This window comes from Clupea harengus, chromosome 18 (assembly GCF_900700415.2).
Source record: "Clupea harengus chromosome 18, Ch_v2.0.2, whole genome shotgun sequence".
Lineage (NCBI taxonomy): Eukaryota > Metazoa > Chordata > Actinopteri > Clupeiformes > Clupeidae > Clupea > Clupea harengus.
The window spans coordinates 6676472-6696471 of record NC_045169.1 but is presented as its reverse complement, the minus strand read 5'-3'; the positions used below and the strand labels follow the sequence as shown (position 1 = coordinate 6696471).

The following is a 20000-nucleotide window of genomic DNA, read 5'->3' as shown; positions in this document are numbered from 1 at the left end:
ACTTCCATGTGGTCAAGCACTATCTGATTCCAATCCAATCATCCAAAACACATTTAGTGCCAGTTGTAAATGGGATATAATGTATATTTTGAAAATCTGGTGTCCAGAGCTGTCCATGACCAATTGCCATGAACCAAGGTTTTTTTTTATCCAACAGAAAATGGAGGAAAGAAAAAACAAATAATGAAATTTCAAGAAGGTTTCATTTTGAGCCTTTTGACAAACTGCTTCCCCTGATTGTGAAACTACCCATATGCAGCTGTTAAAAGAGTGAGAGACAGGCATGTTCAAAATATACAGAGAGCTCGAGATCAAGATAGCTTGTGCTTGTTTGCTCAGGCCTAATGTGTTTCATGATGAGAGATCAAGTAGTCTTTCTAAGTGGAAACTCTTTCAGTGTAGAAACTGACACTGATATTTGACTGAAGTGTATAAATACTGTTGCTCACCTTTCTCTTGCTTGTTCTCTGTCAATATATTGATGCACTCAGAGCTTTGCAAACAGACACGCGTAAATCAGGCATCAGACTCACACACACACACACACACACACACACACACACACGCCTGTCAAACTTTTATGGTGTGAACGTGTCCGACACGTGTGATGCCGTGGTGGCCGGCAGATGCGGTATGGCATCACGCTGGCATCACGTCAAGTACTTGGCACGTCATGGTTGCCATAAGGACGTCAAGAAAAATGGGAATTCTGCATCCTCGTGGCAACAGAATTCTGCACGCCAGTGACAGAGTGTCAAAGGGGGTTCAGATTTACAAGGCTCACACAAACAGGAAATGAGGACGCATGACAGGAGAAAAAATAGCAGCTGCAGAATGAAGCTAATATTAATAGCAACAAAGACACTATGCTTTCACCTGCTGTAGCCTGTATCATCATGCTGTTGTCTGTTAGACGCAGCAGTAAATATTCATGTGGCTGCACTATCTGTGCTCCGCTTGTAGTCACCAATTAAGCTTACTGGTGCTATGTCAATCTGTTTGGTCTCTGCAGTGATTGTGTGTGTGTGTGTGAGAGAGTGTGAGTGTGTGTGTGTGTGTGGGGGGGCGGGGGGGGGGGGGGGGGGGGGTTGTAGGTGAGTAGTGAGCTGAGGATTGACACCTGATGAAGGTGGCTCTGCTGGAAGGGTGTGTCAAGTTACCGAGGACAGAGAGAAGGACACTTCCATAGATTTTCATTGAATTATTCATACAACAGTTGTGTGTGTGTGTGTGTGTGTCTGTGTGTGTGTCTGTGTGAGTTAGTGTGTGTGTGTGTGTGTGTGTGTGTGTGTGTGTGTCTGTGTGAGTTAGTGTGTGTGTGTGTGTGTGTGTGTGTGTGTGTGTGTGTGAGTTAGTGTGTGTGTGTGTGTGTGTGTGTGTGTGTGTGTGTGTGTGTGTGTGTATGTGGTTGCATGTCTGTGTGTGTGTTCACACTGCAGCTAGATCTGCATGCTCCCTGTGGTGCTGTGGGTGGATTAGAGAGAAAGAGAGGAAGAGTGAATGTGGCAGGGAGAGAGAGAAAGAGAGAGAGATAGAGAGAGAGAGATAGAGAGAGAGTGTGAGAGAGAGAGATAGAGAGAGAGATAGAGAGAGATAGAGAGTACGAGAGAGAGAGTACGAGAGAGAGAGATAGAGAGAGATAGAGAGAGAGAGAGAGAGTGAGAGAGAGAGAGAGAGAGAGAGTGAATGAGGCAGGAAGAGAGAGAGGGGGTGTGAAGGAGAGAGGGGCACAGCAGCACTGGTGTGAGCCAACACGACTGCAGTGTGAGTTTCAGAGGGACTGATAGGAGACCACGGAAGAACACCTCTCTGTATGTTAGTCAGGGTGTGTGTGTGTGTGTGTGTGTGTGTGTGTGTGTTACAACTCCTGTATCAGCAGTTTCTAGTGCCTCCTGGTAGAATCTCCTGCTCGGCAGGAACAAATGCAGAGAATTAGGAGCACTGGTTCAGTTTAAACACAGAATATATTAACACAGAATTCGCTTGAACACACACTCACTCACACACACACACATACATACACACCCACACGTGCACTCAAAAACACACAGGCTGATAAAAACAGTCCCAAAGCAGCCAAATGTGGGTCATTGGGTTGGTTCTTTAAAATCTTGGGCGTGTTAATTCTCCTTTGGAGCAGACCCCTGCATCAGATTGGGGTTGCCATTAGATGTTAGTTTCTTACTTGCCTCTTCGTATGCTGGCTTAACTGCTGTACTAATCCTCAACATCAGTTCTAAACTCACACTGTGAGGTTAGGCTTTTATTCAGCAGGCTTAAGCTAAAACATCGAAGCGTGTGTGTGTGTGTGTGTGTGTGTGTGTGTGTGTGTGTGTACACATACGTGTGTGTTAAATTTGCTGTATATGTGTTTCTGTTTTACCCACATTTGTGTGTTTGTTTTGAGTGCGTCTCGAATGTGAGATATCCCTACACACACACACACACACACACACACACACACACACACACACACACACACACACACACACACACACACACACACACACACACACACACACACACAAATTCACTCACACACATACACATTCACTTTTGTAAAGTGGGTCAGGGCGGATGGTACCCAGCCTGCTGTGTTAGCAGGGATAACGGAGGGTTCCAGAATTTCTGGAAGCTTCTGCATGAACAAACACAAATACTATTCAAGGTAAAGCTCCTATTGTGCATACATACACACACACACACACACACACACACACCCACACTCACACACTTTTCTCTTTTCCATAAAACATGCAAATATGTGGTTCGCTCTGTGTTTGCAAATATCACTCTGTTTGGCTTTAATTGGTCCTAACTTTCCCCTACTGCCCTTCCCGTAAGCTATCGCACAGCAAACAAACTGACCCTCCAGTCATATCCAGGGAGGGAGTGCTGTGGAGGTCTTTCATTCTGGAACCTTCCCCTGGAATCTTCCAGTTGATGTGCGGAAGCTCCAAGGACTACTCCAGAGGGGTAGTAAAGAGCCTCAGTCCAGCTTACTCTGGCCCAGGGGGATTCTTGTGGAACGAGCCCAACAGGGCCTGGGCCTGATCCTGGGCCTGCTGTTGTTTGCTTAAGCATCTTTGTGCTTAGGGCACAGTGCAGTCGGAGATTGCAAATTCTTTTTGACGCAAGGACTGGCACACAGATTTTTTGCACACACATTCATATATCCAGGGCTGAGTCACCAGCGCCCGTAGTTGGCTCTCGCTCCTCAAAGGCAATCTAGGAAATGGAAAAGGGAAGGGCAGTTGTTTCGATTGTTTACTGGCTCGTCTGTCTCCATCATTCACTCAAAATCATGTTTTTTGTTTCTTTTTGTGCTTATTATAGGATATGATGATTTGGATTGGACAAATATTTTAAATATTTAATATGGGATTGTGCTGATTAATGTGTGCGTGAATGTGTGTGTAAGTATGTAAGTAAGTGTGTAAGTAAGTATGTGTGTTGTGTGCCATTTCGTTATGAAAGTAAATCATTTTGAGTTTCACATCCAATAGGCCTATTTCACTAGCCCCTCATGCACCCAAAGGCTAAGCAGCTTGACATAAGAGGCTCTTGGTGAGTGTGTGTGTGTGTGTGTGTGTGTGTGTGTGTGTGTGTGTGTGTGTGTGTGTGTGTGTGTGTGTGTGTGTGTGTGTGTGTGTGTGTGTGTGTGTGCGCGCGCAAGAGTGTGTGTGTGCGCAAGAGTGTGTGTGTGTGTGTGTGTGTGTGTGTTAGTGTGAATGTGTGTGCGTGCGATTGTGTGTGTACGAGTTCAGACCCTCATATCCACCTCCCTCTTCATCCCTAAATCCAAAAAGACTTCATATCCCAGAGTCCCTTGGGATATGAGGGCATGCAGTCCATCAGCAGTTCATCCTCTTGACCCCCTTGGGCTGCAGCAGTAATGGCTAGTATCCTCACCCCCCCCCCCCCCCCCCCCCCCATCTGCTGCTCCCGCTCCAGGCTGCCTGTGCATTAGCCTTCTGACCATCAGCTCCTCTAATTGGCGCTGAGGGAGCCTCCTTCAGTGGAGCTGAGAGGGACCCTGCAGGGGTGGGGTGCATGAGAAAGACAAGGTGAGCGGCAGCTCTTTGTCAGTACAGTTTGACTCCAGGAAGAGGAATTGCGGTTGGTTCATTATGTTTTACCCCTGAGGCCATATCTACACATCTGACAATCCAAGAATAGTACCTGAGTTGCGGTGCACTAAATTAGACGACTAAAGCTGAGATCAAAAGGAAGAGGATATGTATTCTCCCAGACATATGCTGCAGTGCATGACAATAGCATGTCATATTTGAATACAGGGGATTATGAAGAAAGCCATAATTCATATTCTTAAAGGAAAGGGATTCTTAGCTTACAGCCTGCCTTACAGTGTGTTTTTCCCAAGGTTACTTCCTGACAATAGATGGAATCACTGCTGTGGAAGTCCTTGAACATACTGGCTACATTCACTAGTTTTCCACTCATAAATGATATGACCCATTTCTCTCTAATGCTGTTAGCAGTGCAGCTGTTATTTGTCACCAGCCCCTCATGCAGAGATGACAAATTGTGCTGACAACCTCCATACTGCAGAGTCTACAAGTCTCCCCTTGAAGGTGACTGAAGGAGTTGAGAAAGCTTGCGCCTACCTTCATGTTATGCAAGGAAGAAGACAGACAGACAGACAGACAGACAGACAGACAGACAGACAGACAGACAGACAGACAGACAGACAGACAGACAGACAGATATATTTCAGCTGTGAAAGCAAAATGCTTGGCAGATACAGAGACTCATTGTCTAATTTAGATTTACAAAAGTGAAATATAAGCAAATTGAATATGATGGGCACATTTCAAATATTCATATGACACTGTGACTACTGTCACACTGCATTCAGTCAGTGAGGCAGCCAGGGACTATTTCGGCAAGGGACATTCCTCCAGAGATAGCCATTTATGTGGTGGCAAAAAGCAACAATTTATCTGACATAAGGCTCCATTTGACAACAGTGTAACTGTTTGTCATAGAAGCCAGATCTGTATAGAGCACCCACTGTGAAAGTACACTTTAGAGATACTGCACACAGTATTAGCATCAATGAATGAGTGTGTGTGTGTGAGCGTGCGTGTGTGTATGTGTGTGTGTGTGTGTGAGCGTGCGTGTGTGTGTTACATATTTGCAATGCAGATCTGTAGGGCCTTGTTGAAGTTTAAAATGGAGCCTGCTGAGTCACACAAACAACACACACACACACACACACACACCAACACACACATACAACACTGGTGGCCTGTTTTTGCATGTCCAGATCAGGGAAGAGAATCGTTCCTTTTGTATGCTTATTTTGCTGCAGTTGTGTTGATGCCTGAAAAAGCATACCTGTAGAGAGACTGATCCAACGGCAGTGTTTGCCCTGGAAATCCTTGTAGGCCGAGGCCAGGGGAGGGCAGTAGGTTTTGTCCATGCCTTCTCTGTGTATCACATTTCTGGATTGTTGTGCGCCAGTTGCTTCCGCTTGCCGCCCTGTAATTGTGGTTTTCGGTTCTGTGGCTTCAAGCATCGGTGAGTTAATGTGTGAGCTGATCTCGGGAGCATTTGATAAGCCAGCATCTATTTTGTTTCCCTGTGCACAATGGGGCCGCTTTGATCACCCTTGTAAGCTGCTTGTGAGAGACATTACCTGCCAAGCATCAGTGCCAGTACTGTAGGAGAGAATCTGGGTTAGGCATAGACGTATGAGGAAACGCACACACACACACACACACACAGACACACACACACACACACACACACACACACACACACATAGACACACACACACACACACACACACACACACACACACACACACACACACACACACACACACACACACACACACACACACAGTTTCAAGTTCAGAGAGATAAGGCGAATCATTTGGAAGCCCCTCACTGTAGTTCATCCCTGTGGACTGGTGACAGTGGCTCCAGTGCATGTTTGATAAGTGAAGTCCAGTTCGTAATGCACTCAAATGACTGTTTCCCCAAACAGGATGACAAAGCTACAAAACACGTAACCACGTTACATACCAAGGCTCATTAAAGAAGCATATCTGTCATCAACATGTGGTTTACTGTGACTTCCAACCGACACCTCTAGCAAATCCAAACAGGAAATATTGTAATTAAAAAGTAGCTGTAAAAATCCGTCAGTATAAATAAATTGGGTGTGTAAGCTATGCAGTTACTGGACACGAGCCCAATGAGGTCATTTTGAGGTGGCCATTGTTTTAGAGAACATCTGCAATAGCAAGTGGAAGCCATCCAACATCACCATAGCTTTGCACACGCCATACACAACGCTAAGGTACGGGGCACCTCAGCTGACCCCACCATGGAACACATAATTTGCGTCCGGATACCAGGGTGGAGAACATTTCACCCCAAAGGACTCGGTAAATTACTTAACAAGTGATTCATCGGAGCCACCCCCAAGAAATACCAAGCAGTCTCCCAGTGAAGTCCACCCACACAGGGCCTTAGTGTTTACATAACACCTTATGCTCATACATTAGTTATTTCTCTTCACATTCGACCTTTGACCTTATAGTGTATAACAAGAAAACTATGCACATTACAAAGGATTTGTGGAGCCCACTAAAAATATATATTTGTGGAGTTTTTTCCTGTCTTAAACAAGTAGATAGAGTTTAGAGAGCTTGATTGGCCAGTGACATGGCTATAACACCTCCTCTTCGTTCCATCCCACTCCTTAAGTCGATACTGATCCCCCTAAGATTAATGGCTCTGCATTGAGCCAAAAGTCTGAATACAAAACAGGACAAATAAAACCACTCAATATGTTCATTCAGGAGGACACCCACGGGCGTTTAGTCTGACATAAATATGAGATAACTGGGCCAGGAAAGGAGAAATGCTGTTTAAATAGACTTGTAGAACATGGAGAGAAGTCGGCTACAATTAAAAAGTAAACATTGGGCGATTTGTGTGCCTTGTTCTCTCAGATGGCCCGGCGTGGGCTTGCTCTCACACTGTTGCATACCCATGTGCACAAACACACACACAGACACATACACAGAGGCACACACATTCATTGAACAATGTTTCTTTGACACAACAGTGGTCCTTTTTTTCCCGGGCAGCCCACACAACGTCTTTTCTTCACGGATGAGCACAGGCAGAAATTGGCCTTTGCAACAGTACTGAGTTTCTGCTAAGGCCCATGTCCCTCATTTCCATCGAGACCATTCAGAAATATTATCTGCAATATTATTATATTTCAGAGGAGCACCTTTAACAATGTTCTGTTATCACCACTCCCTAACGTCTCTTTATACACAAAGAAAGGGATTTTACTTAAGGCATTAACTTTATGAGAAGAGTCTGATATTTTATCAACCATAGCTTAGAGCAGTGGTTCTCAAACTAGGGGTCGGGACCCCAAGTGGGGTCGCCAAAAGTTTTTTGGGGGTCGCGGAATGATCTTGCTGCCCTCTGCATCAACATATTAGGCTTTGACATGCTGTATAGTTTATCAGAAATGGTGTTTTCTACATCAGGGTGGATAATGAAAACTAATATTGTCTCAGCAAGCAGTCTCATCATTCAAGATGAAACTGAATTTAGACCTATAATTTCCTGTCAAAATGTGTGGGGGGTCGCGAGACTTGGCAAATGGATTTTATGGGGTCCCCGGACAAAAAGTTTGAAAACCACTGGCTTAGAGGAACAGAGGCTTGAAATGTGCATACAGGTCCCATGTAAAGGAATACACAGAAGGAAAGAGCTACATACAGTGTGTTAACCCTCTGGTGCAGTGATCCCTTTGTGTTCCTCCTGGACTGGACCTAGGCATAGGAGATATAAACCAGAGGTAGAAGCCCCCCCCTGCTGTCATTATGACAGGTGTTAGGCATCTGCCTCACATGCCTGACCACAAAGGCTTATCACTCCTGCATCACAGTCACGGCTGTATGAAATCATCTGCAGCCCTCATGAGCCAAGCATTAGGTAGGAGTCTGAGTATGTTCCTTCTCGCACTTAACACATCGACTCTAAAAACAAAACCTGAAACCGCAGTACAGATTGGCTATTCATCTGGAGATATATTTCATGGCAGTAATTAGATAGAAAGTATGAAAGGTTACCACTTAGAGACACTGGCCTGGTGGCCACATCTGTGAACACTGTAGATGTTGTGTACTCTAGAAGCTCCGTATCGGAATGTTTCCTTCTTCCTGTTTGTCCACATACTGGTGACTCTAAGAAAAGCCCAGGAGCACCTGTTAAGTACATTACTTAGTGAGCTGGTCATTCGCCTCTGGTCTGACCCATCTTTACCAGTCCTGTACTGAAATTCACCCATTTTATGCAGTCCATAGTCTTTATCCAAACATTGAATCTGTTTTTTTTTCCTGTGACAGCAAGACCCAATGTGAGATTTGGTGAATTCCTCCTGTTAATCTCCCGATTTCGTAGTGATACAAATCAAATGGGTGTTTCGGAGTTTCTGTGTGGGATATGTGTCTGGCTCATCTCTCTCTCTCTCTCTCTCTCTGTCTCTCTCTCTCTCATAGTGTTTGCCTCTTCATATTTTTGTAGTGCATGTTCTAAATAGTGTGCATATTTTTCTAATTTAATTAAGTTGCAGTACATTGCGGTCTCAGGGCCACCGTGTTGTACTTCAGTCCAGAGTAAATAAACACATTTTCTTCTGCATTTGACAACGTAGAAGTACCCAAAGCATCTTCTATCACACAAAGCGCTCTGAATTAATTTGAATATATAGAGGACACTGAGTGAGAGGAAGATGTAGAGATGTAGTGAGATATAAAGAGAATGTGTGTGTGAGCGAGAGAGAGAGAGAGAGGAAGGTATGCAAAAACAACAGGCATCAGTGATATTGGAATTAGCCCTGACCAAGGAACAGAGAGTGCTGACCTCTCGCAGGCCTCGTGGTATTTTAATGATCTGAAGCGGTGGTGTGAAGTAATCTTAGGTTCATGGGTGCCCGCCACCTCCATCATATCATCATAATTCATATTCCAGAAACTTCATTACCGCCCCCTCATCTGACTGCCACTGCAGAGTGGAGCGGTGATGAGAAAATTCAAGCTATTATAACCATCCAGAGCTCAACTCTCTATTCCCTGTCTCTCTTTATGCACACACGTCAATCACACACTGGCCTGTCCTTCCGCATAAGCAATTGCAGGATACATTGACAAGGTGTCTTTCAATCCTTATGAAAGTGGTTTTACTTAGCAGTGATGTACTTACAAAACACCTTGACTCCCCCCTTATCATATCACCTCTTCTCTCTGCCTTGCCTTCTGTTTTTTTATCATCTTATCATTACTTTGTGCCAATAAGGGGGTGGTTTTCAGGTTTGGGTGGTCTGTTCAGGTAAGACCCCCTCCCAATCCCTCCCCTCCTTATAATGTGTGTGGCTCATTTGAATCACGCCAATTAAAAAAACTCTGGCAATGCCACTGTTTTTAACCTACATTACTACCCTGTGATCTACCCCTTACTATCCTCTGATATACTGTACTCTCCACCATCCCTGACTTTGAAGGCAGCTTCTTCACTTTGCTGCAGGCCCATTAATAATTGAGTTTATTTCCACGGAGAAAAGAAAAGTAGACAAGTGCTCTCCAGCTCTTACTTAGAGGCATTAGCGAAACATTAACTTTGCATTTCCTTTTCTCCGGCACATATGGCTCGCATCATGCGGATGCGTTTCCGCGGTGGAAAGGCTGAGGCGAACATACGGCATTTGTTACATAAAGAACGAAATCCATGTGTGGAACTCGGACAGTAGAATGCCCACTGAAGTGGAATTTGGGCAGTCACGGTGCTCCTTCCTGTAGAGACAGAGATAGATTGAGGGAGAGTGAGAGAGAGAGATAGAAAGAGAGAGATGATTAAAAAAAATTCCCATCAGAGTGCGCTCCAGCGCGCACCTCGCGGCAGACGCCCCGTCAGAGATGTCAGCGAGCCAGTGTGGTTCTGTTTGCGTCTTTCTTCCCTCCTCGCTCTAGAATATTCTATTAATAATATTCAGATTGCAGCAATAGCTTGACTGTAATTTAGTCACTCACGGGTGGCGTTCGGGAGTCATATGACTCTTCCCCTCCTCTCATTCCTGTGGTATCGCAGTGACAGAGGGAGCGTCTGTGGCTTCTTTCTCACACACCGTCACCTCAACCTCTCACACACGCGCACAGAGATACCGAGGCGACAGCTCACTGGAGAATGTTCCACATCGGACATTGGATATTAAAGCCCTGAACACTTAACCATTTTGCGTTATCGGACTTAAACAGTTGAGAAGAACTTGACTCTAATAGCGGAGAGATGCCGGAGGAAAAAGGTAAATTGTTAGATTTGTTTCTGTTCACGCCGTAAGATTGGCTGACATTGCTGTGAGTTACCACAATCTGTGCTTGACGTTTAATACTCATCAGAACGTGCACTATCCTTGCACCTGTATTTATGTGTTAATACGGAAATAGTTTATTTTACATCAAATGCTCTGTTGTTATATAAGTTGTGCTATAGCTACATTGGCTGTTTTATAATAGAGATATTTTTGATATTTTCAGGAAATGTAAATGGCTAATTGAGAATGAAGCATATGTCACAGATTTCAGGCTGTAGTAGATTATTCAGGTTGTAGTAATATCAAACTAAAAAAGCCTTTTGTTGCTTTTTGAGTTAACCCTTTATTTTTCATTGGAACATTTGAATGTCCTTGATTGGAACAAAAACAAACACACCCCACCCAGAACTATAATAATGTAATAACACACAGGGACAGAGGGACATGCCGCAACACGCCATGAGGTCTATGCAATATGGACACATTGGACACTAGCCTATTATCGGTGTGTGTGTGTGTGTGTGTGTGTGTGTGTGTGCTGAATATGATGGTGAGGGAGGCTGTGGCCTATGTTGGGTGTATGATTTTGCCAGTGATAATTAGTATTATTAGTGTGATGATTGTTTTACATATAATATTTTGCACATCCTTTCATGGTTGTTGTGCCATCTTTAAAACCATTCCATTGTCATGCCTTAAATTGTGTGTGAGACCACAAAGTGTCTTGGTAAGAGGTGTCCATGCGACCTAAAATAACACGGGACCTGAGGGATGGCATGTGTGACAGACATCTGATGTGCACTGGTATGTGCAAGCAGGTCTGTGCAGCATTAGTGGGATTCAGTTAATTTACTTTGCACTGTATTTGTATTATTTCATACTTGTTATCCAGGTTGCCTCACTATCTTATTCCATTGCATTATGTGGGTAGTGATAATACTATTCCGTGCCGAGAGAAATGATTGAGTGACTACACGTCATACCCTATGCCCCCCGACCCCCACAACCTCATACAATCTTCCGGCCCCCTGCCTACCCCAAGGGCAATGCATCTTCGGTATGATGTAATATTTGGATAGGTCCCAGCAGGCACTGAGACAGACACCCATCATCCTGACAGGCAGAAGAATAAACAAACCTCACCGTTAGTCGCTCATATGGGAGAGGGGGACCACACACAACTACACAACAATGCATTCGGTACAGGTATACTTGGAATCGTACACAACAAATTTTGAACATCTTTTTGAAGTCATGCAGCACAGGATATTTTTACACTCATATCCAATATAATATACATCACAATGCACACCTACACCTAGCAACCACATTTCCATTGTTGAGAAATTCAAGGAAATATAAATCACCCCAGTGACATACACCATGTAATACAACTCAACATACTTTTACAGTCAACACATACAGTACAGTACAAAATACAATAGGCCTGTCTCAGTGTCCCCACTTAAGCTCTTCACAGAAGAGATGGACTACACATAAGACACACAAAATGCAAAGTTACGTAAAAACACACTTAAAACAGAACATGCTCCAAAGTAGGCTGTCAAGGCTATGGCAAGGTTGTAGATTGAACGAATAATACTCAAATGCATGCAACACCAATTCCCAATTCACACGCTAGATACCTCTCTCTTTCTCTCTCTCTCTCTCACACACACACACACACACACACACACACACACACACACACACACACACACACACAGACACACACACACATACACGTACATGCAAACACAAGTAAACACAAAACACATCAAGACACGTACCACTTAAATTTTGATCCTTGGCCTCCTTGGCTGTGTTTTTATTTATTCATTCCTGTGGTTACATACTTGTTTGTTTGTTTGTTTATTTATTTATTTATTGCTGCATCATCAACCCTCTGTCTGCAGGCTTTTGCCCCAACTCTCCTTCTCCCCACCTCTTTGTGCATTAGCTCCAGTCACTGAACGTCTGAGTGGTCTGAGTGGGTGCACCAGACCTCACCCCCTCTCAGGTTGAGCCCAACCCAGAGCCTCTAACTCAGCTGGAATGGATTTGCTTTTGTATGGAATGTGTTCAAATGGACATGGCGTGCTGCTTTCGTGTTTCGTAGTGTGTCATTCAGCATTCCCTTAAACCCTGCTCAAATCTTTGTATGGTTGGAGACGATCATCTGTGTGTGATGAGCTCCTGAACTCAGTTTCACCCTCTCTGTCCCCTCCTCATCATCCTCTCTTATTTAGGGTGTTAGTGGCGCATCTGTTTGAAGCTGTGATCTGTCAGCAACTGCTTTTTCTCTTTTCTCTGTAACTCCAATGCCCCCTTCGCACCAAGTCCCCCCCCCCCACCTTGCGTGTTCTCTACCCTTGGCCAGCTGGGCTAATAAACCCCATTAGCTTTTATGGCATGTTTGCTTGTGCTTGATGCTTTCGGCAAACCATCAACAGCCATTTAGCAGACCGTCAAACACGCTCGGAGTGTGGGGAATCCACTCTGTGACAACAAATCCCTTTTTTTTTTTCCCTGCCGGGAACGACACGAAAAAGAGTAAACAGTGTTCCCTTAAACGGCAGCTGGTTTGGGCACGCAGAACCTTCAGAACCTCTTGACAAGGTGGCCCTGTGTGATCTCCGAGTGAAAATATGAATTTCATCTTTCTTGTTTTTTTCCCCCTGGCAGATGCTTGTGTGTGATGGATTGAAACAGGCCACTGACTAGACAAGTGGAGCTTTTGATAGTGGTGTATGTAAGAGGCTTGGAGACAGCATGCTTTCCTTCAGTCCCTTTCATCAACGTCTCGTTGGTATCTCACTCCCTGGTGTGTCTTATTAAGGCTTGACCCGCCTTTGAGTCATGTCATCATTCTCCTGCAAGGTCAAGGAGCACAGTCCATTCCCATGTGACCTCTGCAGGGTCATAAGGGGCTACTGGAGGTCAGATGTCAGGCTGGACTCTGAAAATGACTCTGCGAACTTAACACTGCAAGTGAAACTGCAGAACAGAGGAGAGGCAGTGGGAGAAACTTTGTGTGGGAAAAAATACTTTCACTAGTCTATGAAATAAGATGTGCCTGTTAGCAGTTCACTGCCTTTGACCTTTCTGGTATATTTGATCAACTGATAGGTTAGGGCAATACAACTTTTGGTTGAGCAGTGATAAAAAAAGATCTACTGGTGATCACTGGTATCTAAAGTGGTATCACTTTTGTCTTCAGTGTCTAATAAGTGTTGGATTCAGCTCCCTTCTCTGTGCCGAAGTAATATCTAAATCAATGTATACTTGTACTTTTGAAGCAAATTTTCTTTTTTCAATCAATTGGTAGTAATCTACAAAGACACACTCCTTTCTGGATGACACTGCATTCAGTTATATTCTTACCTCATATTCTCTATCTTTATTATGGATGTTAGGTCACATGAATATGTAATGTTTCACCTTCAAAGGGAAATGTGTTTTATATGGCACCATTGAATCACTCTACCATGCAGCCGTGCTCTTATTACATAAGGTGGAATCCACTAGGCGAGGGATGAAGAAACCAAGGGGGTGGGGCTGACTTTCTTCGAGCCACCTGTCAGGAGCCACCGGGGCGGTAACCCGGGTAACCCGAGTGCTTCGGTCGCAGAGAGGAGTAAGGCAGGTGGATGGTTGTCGCTGGAATGTTGCAGAGCATGATGGAATCCCCACAGACTCACTGTGGGAGTTATTTATAGGCTGCAGTGCCACTCCAAGATGGCCACCTCCCTTATTCTACACCGACTCCTGCACACCTACTGCCAAATGTGTGTGTGTGCGCATGTGTGTGTGTGTGTGTGTGTGTGTGTGTGTGTGTGTGTGTGTGTGTGTGCGCATGTGTGTGCACATGTGTGTATGCATGTGTGTATGCATGTGTGTGTGTGTTCCATGCAGTTGATTGTGCTGTGTGTAATCACACAGTGTCAATGGCTTATACTGTCCTATACTATCCAGATGGCCCCATCGCAACCTGAAGGACATTTTTTGGTTTGATCTCTGATCTCTGCATAGGAGCATCTCCTTTTCTTTGAGTGTGTGTGTGTGTGAATGTGTGTGAGAGAGTGTGTGGACCAGCAGAATGTGCTCGTGCACTGCGACATTTCAGATCTCTCCCACTGCCGCATACGTCAGATTGTTCCCTCATGGCGACCTTTGCATGGATGTGCTCACAGGGGTTTACTACAGGTATCAGAGGAATGGAGGCGGGCTGGGGGTGATTGATGGCAGGGACACCTGTGCCAGCCGGGGCAACAGGGCAGGCGCCCGCAGTCCTGAGGCAGGGTAGGAGATATGAGCCTGTGGAGCCGATGCCAGGCATCCTAATACTACATTTCAGGTCTTTGTCTTTCACCTTCACTGAGACAGAGAGAGAATGAGGGAGAGGCCCTTGTTTTTGTGTGTAGTGAGTTACGTAGTTGAAAATACTTGTGTAGATGCGGATAGCAAATCTGCTTTAGCTCTCAGACCCTGCCATTCTGTGTTGAAGTATAACAGTTGATGTTGTGTGAGTGAGTGTAAATGAATTGTAACATATAAGATATGCTTGTGTGTGTGTGTGTGTGTGTGTGTGTGTGTGTGTGTGTGTGTGTGTGTGTGTGTGTGTGTGTGTGTGTGTGTGTGTGTGTGTGTGTGTGTGTGTGTGTGTGTGTCTTAGAGAGAAACAGCGAGAGAAAAGAGAGAGTCATAAATTAGTAATCGAAAAGCACTGGTATGACATTCCACATCCTTGTGGTTAGTGCTCAGTGTCCCTGAAAGAGCCTCACTGGAAGCTTCACTCTGTGGTCCTAATGAGTGGAGTTGTCAGGAGCACATTGGCGAATGAAAAACTCCTCTTTCAGCTCTGTCTCGGAGCACAGCGAGGGTTCCCGGTCGAGTGCCTCTGTATCATGTGCCACTGTCAAACGGTAGCGTATGCCAGCTCAGTTTTCACCAGGGAATAGTCCTGAAGCTTTCTGTTCAGTAGAAGTTCGAGTCTCAGCCAGTGAGCTGAGAAAGTTGAATTAGGTGCTGACTTCAAAAAGAAGCATTGTGTGAAGTGTAGTGTAATGCAAATCTAGTCTCTTTCAATTCGATTTCTGGTCTACGTCCAGAAGAAATCCCTTAGAGAGTCTGAAGGCCGAACTGAAGGAAGTTCGATTTGTGAGGAGGCAATGTCTGGCTACTGTTTGGTCCCCTTCCCTCTGCGCTCCTTCTCTCAACAGGAATTCATTCATACTTGCACGAGTGACACAGGATCCTGGACAGGTGCACGGCAGCAATGCATGCTGGGCCTGGCTTGAGGGGGTCAACCTCCTCACATGCCGCCTTCCTCAGATGCACCACCTTCAGGAAGCCTGTGTCATGCTGGTTTAAATAAAGCCAAGCTGCTCCTATAAACCACCCCTTCCCACACACACATACACATACACACCCACACACACACACACACCCACCCACACACACACACACACACACACACACACACACACACCACACCCACCCACCCACCCACCCACACACAAACACACACACACCCCACCCACCTGCTTTTTACGAGTTGTCCGCAGCGCTTCCTCTCCGCCAAATTCCTGTCTTTATTGGTTCTGTTTCCAACCAGCTAATGACTAGTAGCTATAAATGGGTCATGGAGCAAAACAGCAAACAAATCCCCTCGTGATTTGTGTACTTCTTCACAGCTGTCTTTTTCCATGATATTGAGAAACTCCCCGATCAAAATTCATCAATAGTCATTTGAAACCAGCCGGATGAACAGGAATGATCAAACAGGAGAAGCAAATTTTTGATCAAGGCTTGTTTTGATAACACATGTGGGAGCCAGAGAAAACAAACAACAGAGAAGAGAAGAAAGGAAACAAGATGGGGTGAAGGGGGGACGGGGGTTGAGATGAGGAGTATCAAGTTATCAGGGACTTTCAGGAAGCTGGAAGAGCAGAGCGCGGGTTGCTTTCGCGATCTTAACTGGGGTCAGAGGTGTGTGTGTTTTGGTTGGACTTGCAGAACACGGAACAAGGCTCCCATCGTGAACCAAGAGCAGCAGAAACACAAACATCTATAAACATTCCAGCACTCGCCTTCCATTGTGACTGTCTTCATTGGTTTGCAATGCCCTGCCAGAGTGTCTTCTACCTATGTCCTTGGCTCCATCTCAAATCATTTAAATTACTACATCATGGCAGACCTGTCTGTACTGTAGGTTTGACTCTTAAATCCCTGTCTGAAAGCAGTGCTCATGAGAATGGAGGATGGCTTAAGAAATCAAAAGAGCTTTAGTCCAGGTCCACTGCATGTTGTGAGTAGATCAGCCAGATGACAATGTGTGAGGCACAACAAAAGATAGTGGTTGAACTCAGAGATCATTGAAGATGGTGTCTTTGAAGGGAATGTGTGGGAGACTGGGTGTGGTTCGAGCTGCATTTCTGACTACATACTGTACAGGCATGCTGTTTTGAAAAAAAAGAAAAAAAAGCTTGAATGTCATCCATTGTGTGAGGATTTAATCTGTGGTTTAAACCAAACTGGGCTCTGTCCTCACCAGGAGAGCGGTGTGTCCCCTCGTGACTTTGATCCGGTGCTGTGATGCTCACTTGCACAGGAAACCCCTTGATCTAATTTCCCCGCCCCAATAAAAAGAACTGAGTAAAAAAACGTCTACCGGAGCTCTTTTCTCATGTCTGAAAGAGCCGGACCTGGCTCACACACAATGGAGCCCCACACCATGAATGACTGCACAGGACATGTCCCTTAACCGCCCCAAGACCTTCAAGAGGTCCCTGCTAGCCCCAACAGGCCCCCTCGTCTCTAAAAAGGCACTTGGCTCGGCTGTAACAGGCACACAGTCTGGTGCTACAACATTGATTCTGAGGCGATTCTCAAAGTGAAGTCCTTTTGTGGTGAACTGAATACAGCAGGGTATATACCCTGGCAGCCGCTCTTGTCTTTGTCTGCCATCACACCCCTTTTCAAAACAAGCGTTTCCCCCCAGGACGCACAAAAGGGCTTCTCTATAGCGTGGGTGACATTTGCTAATAAGAATGCAAGCTCATGATGCAATGAGACAGAAAATGGAGAGAGATTGAGGTGGAAAGGACTGGTTGTTTAAAGAGAGGTATCATACTGACAGAAAGTTAGAACAAGAGGAAAAGAGAGAGAAAAGGAGGAGGAAAGATGAAGAAGAAGAAGGGGGATGGAATTGTGTCAGTTAACAGTTCAGTGGAATTTGTTAAAAGCCTCAGGGGTATTATTTGAAGCTCAGTGACTCCACAGACGTGTTCCTCTCACGTGTGTGTGTGTGTGTGTGTGTGTGTGTGTGTGTGTGTGTGTGTGTGTGTGCATCTGAAACCACGTCTGACTGGGAGAAATACCTGCTGGAATAGATGTGCATTGCAATAAGGCCACATGCAGGGGCTCTCAGTCCTCTCTGTGTGTGACTGTGTGTGTGTGGGATGGCAGCGGTTATAGCAGCTTGGTGTGTGCTTCACTGGTGTCCTCAGACTGTATGATATATCTGTGTGCTTGGATATCTGTCTCAGGTTCAGTGACAGGGTGTGAACTCATTGTATCTGTGAAATGTATCCATGAAAGTTTCAGTGCTGATTCGACCGGAGCTTCTCCTTCTCCCCCCCCTGTGTCTCTCCCACTCCCACTCGCTCTGAGATACACACTGATATATTATTCTCTCTCTCTCTCTCTCTCTCTCTCTCTCTCTCTCTCTCTCTCTCTCTCTCTCTCTCTCTCTCTCTCTCTCTCTCTGTCTCTGTCTCCAGCGTTCCACCAGCAGGCCGTGCACAGTCCGCTGGAGCAGCAGAAGTCTGCGGGGAGCTCTGGAGGAGGGGGAGGCTCCTCCATCCCATGCCAGACCTGCGGGAAGCCCTGCAAGGGGGAGGTGCTGCGCGTGCAGAACAGACACTTCCACATCAAATGCTTCATCTGCAAAGGTAAATCAAATAAAAACGAACGAACGAACAACCTCACGCAAACACAAAACCAAACAACCCCTAATACTAATGCCGTTTCCAAGACGATGAAAAGAGAACTTCTTGTGTGTGCAGATGTATTTCTGCCAGTATGCCCAGAATGCCAAGTGCTGTGAATTTCAGGTTTAGAGGTCTAAGGCTTAGGGGGTTGTTTCAGCTTTAAAAGCCAAATGCATTATACTGTCTGAGTAAGGCTGCATTATACTGTCTGAGTGAGGCAGTAAATAGCCTAAGAGCTCACTCTAGCACACTCAGCAAACTAAGAACAACTACTGGCCATGTAACACTACCTATTCCACACAGAAACACAAGGTTTCTTCATTGTTTACGAATATGTGTTGTATTACTACTCATCATGAACCACTAGCAAGTATGCTATGCTTAAAACGTTAGCTTACACGAAAAACTTATATATACTATACAATATATACTTTGCACACAAATCCCCTAGTGTGATAGTTCGAAATATTAAAACGTACTCATCCAGTTTCTCCTCCAATAGTAGTTTTATTTTGTTAGTGTATTAATCGGAAGGATAATACTTGAAAGTGATAGTGATAGAAAGTAATCCTTGGTGTGAAAATGTGGTGCGAAGATTGAATTTGAGATTCCAGACAAAACGGATCTAATTTTTCTCTGCTTTGGCGACGATGCAGAACCTAGATCCTAGTTTCAGCATTTGTAACCCATTTGAAAACACGAGTAATTTTGGATGTTAAAAAAGCAAGGATGGGAACGGAGATGAGCCACTCTGGAGTCTGATGAGAGGACTGACCATCCAAACATCACTGTCTGACTTTTTTTACTGAAGTAAAAAAAGAAACAGAACGAAGATTAAAAAAAGTAAAAATAGCAACTCCCACAGGTGGCAGAGTGATCACAGGAGAAGAGTGACCTATGGGGCCTGTGAAACGAGTGATGACTCAGGCCCAGTCAGGTTGTGAACTCATCTGTCATCTGTGTGGTGTTCCTCAGGATATCCCCTGTGGGACTGGAGAGGGGTTGAACAGTGGGGGGACCCTCTTCAGCGAGCGAGATTGCTGCTCCTCTCGCATGGTTCACACAGCGACCTGCTGCTGAGTGCTCAGGTGCCCTCAGGACCCTGACCCCTTTGAGATCGGGTCAGTCGTGAACTCAACTCAAACAAACAGATTAGTTTCACGCGGATGTGTGAAACCAAAACAATCTGTGGCCAGCAGGATTTCAGTGTCCTGTTTCTGCCCCCCTCCTGTATGGAATATTTTCATGTGTGAGTGCCCTGATTTCACTGACGAGCGACGAGCAAAGCAACCAGCAATGTGCATGAACTAAAGCTATCGTGTGGCTTGTGGGAGCATTGCGCTGACCTTCCCATATTTGCACTTAGGATCTTGCTCATGGTATTGTATTAGCAAAATGATTTTGCCACGTTATTAAATTAGCTATAGTTTATGGGCAACTTGTTGCTTTGTTTGTTGCCAGTTGCCCTTCAACAAAGTTAGGGCCCTGAGTGTGTAAAGTGTGTTTATGGATGTGTGTGTATGTGTGTGTGTGTATGTGTGTGTGTGTGTGTGTGTGTGTGTGTGTGTGTGTGTGTGTGTGTGTATGTGCTTATATGCTTGTGTTTGCTTGCAAGTCATTTTGTGTGTGTGTGTGTGC

The 20000-nt window shown here is 45.1% G+C and overlaps 1 protein-coding gene across 10 annotated transcripts in view; it reads left to right on the top strand.

Annotated features, from left to right (window-relative positions):
- Window positions 1–20000, top strand: part of ablim2 (actin binding LIM protein family, member 2) — a 78849-nt gene that overhangs the window by 8040 nt on the left and 50809 nt on the right. For 5 of the 10 annotated variants that reach the window (XM_012820415.3, XM_031585417.2, XM_031585418.2 and 2 more), the window contains exons 1-2: window positions 9990–10359; window positions 18153–18323. In XM_012820415.3, the coding sequence (XP_012675869.2) occupies window positions 10344–10359; window positions 18153–18323 (187 nt within the window). In that variant the 5' untranslated portion in view covers window positions 9990–10343. Of the gene's footprint in view, window positions 1–9989; window positions 10360–18152; window positions 18324–20000 lie in introns of those variants that run through there. The other 5 variants (XM_031585419.2, XM_012820416.3, XM_031585421.2 and 2 more) reach the window with 4 other exon arrangements.